Source organism: Charadrius vociferus, unplaced genomic scaffold (assembly GCF_000708025.1).
Source record: "Charadrius vociferus isolate BGI_N301 unplaced genomic scaffold, ASM70802v2 scaffold259, whole genome shotgun sequence".
In the NCBI taxonomy this organism is placed as follows: domain Eukaryota; kingdom Metazoa; phylum Chordata; class Aves; order Charadriiformes; family Charadriidae; genus Charadrius; species Charadrius vociferus.
Window position 1 is genome coordinate 3,913,339 of NW_009661368.1, and position 10,544 is coordinate 3,923,882.

The 10,544-nt window shown below is 39.2% G+C and overlaps 1 protein-coding gene across 1 annotated transcript in view; it reads left to right on the forward strand.

Moving 5' to 3' along the window:
• The first annotated feature begins 3,382 nt into the window (after positions 1 to 3,382).
• CTNNBL1 (catenin, beta like 1) overlaps positions 3,383 to 10,544 on the forward strand; it is a 47,727-nt gene continuing 40,565 nt past the window's right edge. Inside the window, exons 1-4 of the mRNA XM_009893524.1 lie at positions 3,383 to 3,388; positions 4,026 to 4,214; positions 6,626 to 6,732; positions 8,115 to 8,254. Of these exons, the coding sequence (XP_009891826.1) occupies positions 3,383 to 3,388; positions 4,026 to 4,214; positions 6,626 to 6,732; positions 8,115 to 8,254 (442 nt within the window). The remainder of the gene's footprint in view (positions 3,389 to 4,025; positions 4,215 to 6,625; positions 6,733 to 8,114; positions 8,255 to 10,544) is intronic.

The following is a 10,544-nucleotide window of genomic DNA, read 5'->3' on the forward strand; positions in this document are numbered from 1 at the left end:
AGCAGGCTGCAGCTGGCTGAGATGTGGTCACAAAAGAAGCTGCATCACTTATGAAGATTTATTTCAGATTTCATTAACAAATAATTTCTGAGCTTCACAGTAACAAGGTTACTTACAAAGCAGATGTCTTAGTAATGTGAAACTCCATTACTGAGACTTTCCTAAACCTTCCTGATGTTTGGAGAAGGCTGGAAGCAATCAGGGGCCTAAACAATATGTTTTCAGATTCTATGGGATACTTAATCTTGATATTGATGTGCAATCACTGCTTTGAAGGAGACCAGGCAGGGGCCCTGGGCAGATCATTGTTCTTTGATTTAGGACATTGTGTCTCTCTCTCACCTTCCCTGCACTCGAGGCAGGTGCTGTTGTTTCTGCTGCCCAGACCAAGGGGCAGGTTCTGCGTTACGTGTCCACGCAGGAAAGAGGACCCGTGTCCCATGTGTATTTCTAGAGGAGATCTGCCACCCCAAGCCTCGGACCCAGGCTGTAACAGCTTAGGATATGTCAGTTAACATCCAAAGCAAGTACAGCTGAAGGCTAGAAGAGAAACAAAAAGATAATTCTCTCTTTGCCAATCACCAGCTTTTGTTTACTTTATTGTATTTTATAAATATCAGCTTTTTTTAAACCCTTTTGTATGCGTTGTTTTTTGTGTGGTGATATCAGTGTTAGATTTAAATGAAAATGTCTTCTGAATAAATTACTGTGAATGCACTGCATTCAACAGGAACAAAATTAAGCTTAACTAACAGAACAATTTAAAAATGCTTTTCTTGTGCTTTTTCTAATGAATTCCATCTTTTTGCTAAGTGCACCTTAGCACAACCGCGTAAAAACCCCCACATTTTATTTATCAAATGATTAACTTTCCCTTTTATACCAGAAAGCAAAACTTGTGTAGATGTGTGTTAAGCTATGAAATTAGTTAAATAAATGTGTTTAGACACAATATATCTGTTTGCTTAGCAAAATGCACCAGTCTTAGTGCAACAATGTACGTGCTTAATTCTCGTTGGTTGGTAACAGTCCTGTAGAAAATACAAATGCAAACCAAAGATGAAAATCAATGAACAGAAGCTAATGCTTGCCTTAAATCAGTTGCTCATGACTGCGCATCTCTTGTGAAATGGGCAGAAACCCAGGTGTTTCACTTATGCCTTGATTTCTTAGTTTTAATAGTGCTGGTTGGAAAACTGCAATATTCTTAGTAAGGTTTTGCATAACATCAATAACAAAAGGAAAAACCTTAATGCCTGCTTAATAGTGTTTGCCTGGGAATTCAATTACTGTCTATTGCCAGTATGTTGGCAGCATTAATAATTGCACGCTGGGCACTTCCATAATTTATCATAATGATTTCTGTTATGTGTTACAGAAGATTCCTTCCCCCCAACAATGCATAAATACAAAAAAGGATAAAATAATTGAGATTGAAACAGGGTGTAAATTCTGATACTAAGGATTGTGTACTCAGAGAAAATGGGGTTGGTTTGATGATGGAGTTTTAATTTAGATTTTGTTCTGGTGATATAGTCTCTTCCCATGCTACATTACTTTGCATCTGACAAACCACCAGCTCCCTTGGTCCCTCATTACAGCTGCAGTCTCACTGAGGTTTTTGTTCTTTTTTTAATGTTTAGAAATGAGAGCAAGGCATGAGATTCTGACTCCCTAAATTAGGAACATCCAAGGCAAATCTTGTAGGGGTTTTTGCTGTAAATTTCAGGACTTCTTATACCACTAATTTCTCTATCAGTGTTTGTAATGTTAATCTGTCAAAGGTGGTTTAGGATGAATTGGATATTATTGAGGAGTGAGTGGAAGGACATAGGAAGGGCAGAGACCTATGTGACATTAAAGGCAATAAGGATATGTGTTTATCAAAGTTTTTTCCTTAGATGATATCATTTAGAAGAGCACCTTTTTTCTTTTCTTTATTGAGTTGCTGATTGCTTGGGGAGGGTTTGAATTACTGGTTGTTGACAATGACACATTTGTTTCCAAATGCTTCTATGTGAAATTATATTTTAATTACCTAGAAGGTAAATAATAGGAGTCTGCCTTAAAAAGACAACCACCACCACCCAAAAAAGCCCCACGAAACCCTCCAAGCAAATATATTTTTAATTTCAAAGAATCTCCAGGTATGCTTCTGCTTCACGGCTATTGAATTATGAGCTGAGTAACTGCTTTAAAAGTGCATGGGAGCACTATAGAAGAGTTTTAAGTCAAGGATGTACCATCGGTAATGGAAACAGCAGAGAAGATGTAGGGAGAAAGGAGATAGATAACTGAGTTTGAATAGGTCTAGCTGGGAGCAAGCATCTAGAGCTTTGATTTGTGCTAATATGTTGTCTGGGAAACTTGATTCTGCGTCTTCCTCAAAGTGGTGACAACGTGGTAACCCTGAAAACGCAACATGATCTTGGTCAGTCTGCTGTCCAGTTTGCTTCTCATTATAAATAACACTTCAAGTGCTTTTTGAGGAGGTGTTTTTTTTTTTTCTCTTGTTTAAACATCTCTCCTGAAAGCAGAGTTTTCTTGAGAGCAGAGCTTTCATTTGCTAGCTTTTCGTTTATATTGAAATAAATAAACAAATACCTAAGTGCTGTCTGGGTTATGCAGAGAAGCAGTTGTAGCAAGTCTGCAGCATGCGCATTGTAATTGAATCACTGCCGGGTTGCCTTATAAACCTAAAAGATTTATTGCCCTCTGGGGCCCAAAAGTTCCCAGCCTGCTGGGGAGCTGGAAATTCCCACCTTGACACTCGCAGTCGTGCTGGACCTGGCAGGAGAACAACACTCTCATCTGTTTCATCTGCATCTTTCTTGCTTTCTTTGAATCAAAACCGAGAAGAACCCAAATCTCAGTTAAAAGGCCTTGTGTTCATGTGGACTTTTATGATCTTAGACAAAGGGTCCCACAAAGCAGAAGAGTGGGGTCTTCCTGCCAGATCATGTTTTGTGAAATAGGCTGGACAAATGTTAGACCTAATGGGGCTATGGAATCATCTACCAGGCAACTTGAGCAGCTCATAGAAAGTAAAAATATTTTTCTTGTTTTCGTTGTTCTTAGCACATAAGCTCCTCTTAAGTAGTAAAGAATTAAGCTTTGTTTTCCTGTAGTTAGAGAGCATGGAGTACTCCTGTTCCAACTCAGTTGTCCTTCAAAAAAATGTGAGAGACCAAATATAATATCCTTGTAGTTTTTGACAAAGAGAGTTTTTCCTTCTGTTGCAAATGCTTTCATCCCTTTTTGCCTAAATTAAAACATGGGACCTAGGGTTAATGGACTTTTTCCTGGCCCTAGCAAATTACCTTTAATTTTGACAGTTAAATAGAAATTGTGGAATAAAATAATAGGTTGTTCCAAGCAAACCATGAAGGTATGGGCACCGCTTAATCTGCTGCCAAGGCCCTGCAGAATTGCAGCAAGCACCAATACGCCTGTCCTGTTTATTCTAAATTAGGCTCTGATGCCGCATTCAAGCGTCAGCAAACTTTAGACAGAAGGATGGGGGAAGTCAAGTTGAATTAGGATATGCACAAGAATTCAATATAATCTCATATAGTAGCCGGGTAAAAAATTATCTTTCCTTGCTATCTGCTTGAGCATATTGGTCTTCTGTCTGTAAAACATGAGGTTGTCTCAGCTGACTTAGCTGATTCCGGATCCTTGAGATGGTCGGCTGTACAGCCACTGAGCAGTTCAGTTTGCCCACTTCTTGTCTTTGAAATACTAGTCTTTGCTGCCTATGAAGATATTTTCCCGTGAATCATGTTCATAGATCAAACAAGGTAGGATGTTGACATAGCTCTTGGCAGAGCCATTCATCTACTCATGTGATGTTCCACTTCACTAAATTAATTTCCTTTCCAGTTTTCAGAGTTGTTAAGCGTTGTGTAAGCAAATGTTTTAAACAACTTGTAAGAATTTCCTCAGTATGTCTTGTAATATTGGTATTACGGTTTGCAAGGGTCACAAGAGACTTGTATTCATTCACCTTATTTCTCTGACTTTAGCCTAACAGGGGGACAAAAAGACCCCGTGATGAAGAGGAAGAAGAAATCAAAGCACGTCGGAAACAAGCTAGTGCACGAGAGCACAGTCGTCACAGGGAAGAGGAGTCTGTTGCGCTGGAAGAAACTGACGATGAGAAGAAGAAACTTCTTCAGATAATTGAGAGGGATGGAGAAGAGGAAGAAGAGGAAGTAAATCACTAGTGCCTGTGGGGAAGGGGAGGCAGTGGGAAATAAGCAAACACTAAATCACTTCGCTGTGATTTCATCATCTCACCCTGTAGATGATGAGACTAATGTGATTTTCACATGCCTTATACAGCTTAAGGTTATGGTTTTACTTTCCTGCCCTGGGGGTATTCATTAATTTCAAACGGGGCTTCTCAAAGATATCTTCTGAAGGTTTAAAGGGCGGGGGTGAGGGAGGGAGAAGGGAAAGCTTTCAAGCCTAATCTCTGTTTTAGGCTGGGAGTACCCAAATCACCTTCTAAAATATATTTTTAGGAAATAGTTTCTGTATTCTAACCAGTTTCCTATTTTTCTCATCAGTACCTCCAGCCATGCGGCTTCTCCCACTCTCTCCCTCTTTGTAGCTGTGCAGCAGCAGCAGCAAATAAACAAACATTCCTCTGTACAAGAAAGGTCTTGGGTCAGAGGAGGGGGGTAGCAGCTGTCAAGGGTAAATGATTTCAAGCCTTGGAGACAGAAATCCAATGCAGCATTGGCCTTTCTGCCAAGGGCCATGGAAAAGATCACTTTATAAATGTGACACATGGATTGGTATAAATCTAGAAGATATTTGCTTCCTGCTGCCTGTGTCCTGTTTGATAAAAAAACAAGTGATATTCACCACTGCAGAATCATGTAGGTTTGTAAAATATCATTGTCCTTTGTATACAGCATTGCTAGCATTCGTCTCTGAAAATATCCCTTGTTTTTTTGATGTTGAGCTGCTGCCATTACAGTTGTTGCTGATAGCGGAGAAAGATAATGCAGGATTTTTTTAGCATTTGAGCTCCAGTGAGGAGGAATGGATGTAGACAAAAGTCCTCTTGACTGGCTAGAGCCTTGTGGATTCCTGCAGTGTACCAATCCCTCATCTTTGTCAAGTGGAGTTCTCTCAGCCAGGCATTTTAAGGGCTGGAAGTCCAAGGTTTCTTTAGAACCAAAATCTCTTGTCTTATATTGGAATGCAGTTAATGTAAGTGCCATCAAATGTGCTTTGTACCAGTAAATTTGATGGAAGGAAGCTAATCTGTAGGACACTAATACTGAATGCAAATTAAATGCAAGATACAAAGCTGGTCCTAATGGGGATATTGTAGTATTAGATAAAGCAAAGAATCAAATAAAATAGAGGGAAGCGGTGTCAGCATGTGTGGTGGTATTTTGTGGATTGAAATCCCATTGCAGGAAGATTATTGTTTGGGCACTGTAGTATTGATTACCTGAGTGGGATGGTGCTAAGACAGGTTGGGCTTGAGAACGTAGGAAATCCAATAACAGAAGACTTGGACTGATGTTGTTATTGTAATGGAGTTTGCTGAAGAAATAGAAATTTTCTCTCTCATACAAGATTGCTGCTTAGAGTCACTAACCAAAGAATCTTCAACACCAGAAGCAACTCTTGATTTCATCCCAAACAGGAGATGGGACACAAAACTTGACTTAAGATGTGTGGGGGTCTGGTTTGTTACTTGTTTTGAGAACGTCTCTTTACTTCTCTTTAATAATGATTGTCACATAGTCAAACAGAGTAGAGGAAAGAGGTGTCACAAGAAAATCTATATCATCAATGTTTTAATAAAAGAAGTTCATTAAAATCGTGAAACAAGGAAGAATCACAGAATTGTGTTTGTAGATGTCAGGGAGGTAGCTAAAGTTGTATTACTGCTGTACAGTAAATGTGTAATGCCAACTGAGAAACACCTCAGAAGAATTAAAAAAATAAAAGTACTAGAGTAAAATATTGATTTTATTTTTTTTCTTTAGAAAAAGAACTTAAAATAGAAGTGAAAGCTTATCCAAGTGAGGAAAATACATTTAACTGCCCTGAGTTTATGTTCTTTTGTAGACCTACAAAAAGAAATAGCACAATGCACTTCTGAAAAGAAACTCTCCATGGGCGTAAGCTGCTAATGCAGATTTACTCTAATATGTCAGAAGCAAAAAGCTTCAATACATGCTGATGGTGCCAGGTAGTAACAGGTGTAAAAGAACAGCTCAAAGAGGATGAGCCATTGCAAAATTGGTGGTTTTTTTCATTGATACTTGGTTTTAGAAAGTGCAGGGAAGCTCTTCTGGTTCTTTTCCAAAGCACCTTCCATTGGTAAACCCCTGGTTTATAAAAACCCGACTTACAAGGTTTTTCTCTGGGGAGCTTGCTCAGGTCAGAATTGGAGTAAATCAATAGATGAATAGCAATAGCATGTGAGTTTTTTGCAGCTTTCTGTGGTGAGACTTCCAGGGTTGCTCTTTGTTTCTGAAGGGTCTGGGCCCAACTGCAGTCTCACCATGTCGCTGTACTCTTTTGTGTTTTGCTGGTAATTGTTCCAACCATCCAAATGCTAAACTCTGTTTTTTGCTCTTTCCAATTTGGTTAGGAGGAACCTTTGGATGAAAGTTCAGTGAAGAAGATGATTCTCACCTTTGAGAAGAGATCTTACAAAAATCAGGAGCTGCGGATCAAGTTTCCTGACAATCCAGAGAAGTAAGATGGTGCTCGGCCCCTCTCTATTACCCTTTTTTCCTTTGATTTTACGTTTCAGTCCTAAATCGATTTCTTGAATATACAGACATTTTCAGTTACATAAGGATGATGAAACAGCAGTTATTGCCATGTAGTTCTTCTAAACTGTATTAGAAACTAACTTTGTTAATTAAAAATGGTGTTATTGAGACTCTGATGGTGGCTGGTATATGGCCGGCAGCATGAAAAGAATAATTAACAATGAAGGGAAAAGTTCTAGTTTATTAAATTCTTGCTATTGTTAATATGACAGAATGTGAAACTTCAGTACTAAACCTGGAGTTTATGTTGTTTTTATTTTGAGAGCGCATAAATTCAATAAGGTTTCGTTAGTTTTGGTTTAGATATCTAACTGGCTTGGTTCTCAAAAGAGAGCACTTACGAGCTCTCCCAATGTCATTTGTCTCAGCAGTTGGCATTGAAGGGTTGTCAGCCACGCTGAGTCCTCTCTCTTTTCAAGAGGCTCCTCCTTGGCACTGTTTCCGAGCAGTGGTCTCTTCCTTGCCAATAGGCAGGTGGTAGGTGTTTGGGGGGTGGGCTGAAAGATTGAGATCCTGGATTGGTGAGTTTTGCTTTCCAAATAATTAAAGATTTCCTGCCATCGTTTTGTGTGAAGGTGTTGTGCTTGCATATGCAGTCAGCGGTCAGTGTGGGAAGAAAATAATTTCATACTATGGAGCTTTCAGATGCTGTGGTGAGAAAAACACACAGGAAAGCCAGACTGTGTGATTCCACACCTGTGGTTCTAGTCAGCCTCTTCCTTCTTTCATGGAGTTGTGATATTCACATTAAATTAATTTATTCCTACACTTGAGTGCCATTGGTTTTTGTCCAGTTTACTGTTCTTTCCCTTACCCAAATTCCTTTTATGGACTTTACTTCAGAGTAATACAACCCACATAATAATATGTGGTTGCTCGGGAGGGTGCATCGCTCTGGAGAATTTATTTTATATGCAAGGGTGTGTTTTTTTTCATATGTAGCTACAACCTCTTGATTTTTAATTTTTTTTAAGTTCTGGAACTGATTTACAGAATTGGAACAAATCTACTTATTTATTGTATGTAAATTACATAGTAGGAAGGCTTATCCTACTACGTGATGAAACTTCAAAGGGCAGGCGTAGGATGGAATGAGGCACAGAGTGCCTCTAGGAGTTCTGGACTCGGTGACATTAACATGATCACAGAGGATCAGAAATGCCGGGACCATGAGCAGCAGTGGTGACAAGTCCTACCTGCTATCTCCTGGACGGTGGTGGTCTCTTTATTGAAAAGGGCTGTACATTCAGTATAGCTGATGTACTTTTTGCCTTTTTATTAACAGTTTTTATCTTGCCTCAGGTTCATGGAGTCTGAACTGGATTTAAATGACATCATTCAGGAAATGCATGTGATCGCGACGATGCCTGACCTGTATCACCTGCTGGTGGAGCTGAATGCTGTGCAGTCTCTCCTTGGGCTGCTGGGACACGACAACACAGATATCCTTCAGTTGTTAAAGCAGATGTCATGTGAGAGGCTTTCTACAGACTTTTCTGTAATCTCTTATGTCCTGCTTTCACAGGCTCCTGTGTATGTTTTTCTCTTCTTTCCCATCACACTGAATTTATGTCTTTTTTTTTTTCCAAAGCGAAAGCCTTCTTTGTTCAAATAATATTGATTCTGAATTTTTTCAGTGCTGTTATTCTCCTTTCTTGTTTTATGGACCTTTCATCTAGGTTTGAGTGGCTGCGTTCAAGTGTGAACAGATGAACAATACAGGAAAAGCTAAAGTATAGACTTAACAGCGTATAGCCTTGAACTGTGTGGAAACTTTGTCTGGAGTAGTCCCCCGTAAAAGTGAAACCAATTTACCAGGTTTTGTTGAGAGCTGAGTTGTCACACTTTCAACTATTTGCCATGAACTAGCTCACCACAGTGCTACAACTCAGTTTGTAAATGTGAGAAATTCTTCATGTGTCCATGCTTTTAAATTGGTGTGCTCAGAGCTTGAGGTTGTGGGTGGCCCCTCTGGTTACATAAATATCCAGAGACATTTCCATGCTCAGTTAGTTCTTCTGTCACTGAACCTGATCCCTATGTTCACCTGTCTTGTGCTCCTCTAAAGATCTGAGGACATCTCAGGGGGAGTTTTCTGTCTCTACTGTTAAAGGTTTTGGTAGTTTTGAATGAAAACAGTGTCTTTTTTTGAGTATCCTGGTGCCTTGATGCTTAGCTGTCAGCTGATAAATAGAACTATGTCTGTCTGACCATTGTGCAGTCTTTAAAAGCAGAGCTCAGCCTGCGTTGCTTGTAAAATATTCTACAGTAGATTAAACTGAAAAATTGTGTGATTTGAGAGATTATGTGTCTGGGTCCTGACAAACATTAGTGAATGGAGAGAGCAGTGGAGCCCTGGGAAAGTGCACTGGACTTAAGCCTGCTGTAGTCCCAAGTCTTTCTTTTTTCCTTTTTATTGAGTCATGACCTTAGTTTATTCTTTACTTCTTTTCTGTATGGGTAAAGAAGTAAATAATATTTACCAGCTTTTCTGATGTGTTCTGAAATATGCAATGTTAAAAGGACTGTTAAGTGCTAAATGTTGTGGTCCAATGCACAGATCTCGGTTTTCTTTTTTAGCACTTTTCTTGGTAGTAATGTGTATTAAGAATTTATAATTTTTAATTCTGAGTGGGTGCAGTGATCAGAAGGTAACAACAAAACATAAATATTTTATTGCATACTAGTTTATATTAGAAAGCACTGCGTATGTGTTTGGGTATTGTGACTTATGTCTAGCTGACCCTGGATGCGGTAGAATGCTGGTCCCTGCAAAACAGAAATACCACAGCTTTCCTTATCTCTGATCTGTAATGGAAATTACTCTCAAGTAAATGTTTGTTAACAATTTACTGTTGTACAGTGGGAAAGATCTACCATGCATAACCAGTTTCGTGGCTACCATAGTTTCATTACTTATTTTCTTGCCAGGCACCGCAGGCTTTTTGTGTGCTATGTGCATGGCATTAAAAGCTTATAATGAATTTCTTATTCACAAGGAAAATATGAAGTAAGGGGTTTCTGACTGGGATAGCAGAGCTGATTCATAGCTGGAGTGCACAGGAATACAGCATGCTTTGTCCTTTCAGCCATGAAAAGCTGTGTCCTAGGGTCACCGCTGCTGTCAAGGACTTGTCAGTATCTCCACTGTGAACTCTTTTTAATTGGTTTGCAGCTTGCCTGTCAGTTAGTTTACGGGTAGAAATTTGGCCTGTGAATTGCAATTTTGGGAAAAATATACTTCATGTTATAAAAGTGCTGAAGTGTTTTCAGATCTGTTGGAAGCAGGACGCAGGCTGTAGTAATATCTCTTCACTGTGCTGCTGCTGCTTATGTACAGAATAGAAACACTATTAAAGTGAAGCATCTAAACATACAGCTAAATTGGTACAGCTCAAGTTTTCTAATGCCTTTTTGTTAAAACAAACGGAAAAAGATTTTTAAAATGAATTCTTCAAGGACAGAACTAAACAAATGGCTCTTCAGATGTGATTTAAATGTAGTGTCTTGAGGGACTAATGCAAGGAGACAAAAACAATGTCCAGGGGGAGCAAGTAATCTGCTGAATGATTCATGCAGTTTTACACAAAACACGAGAATGAAAGATGATCACTGACAAGATTTTATTAATGAAAGACAGGAAAGCTTCAAGTGAGGTTTTGCTTTTCTGTCTCCTAAATATTATAGGACAACTGATACTCTCACTGGAAGCCTCAACAGAATTTTCCTAGA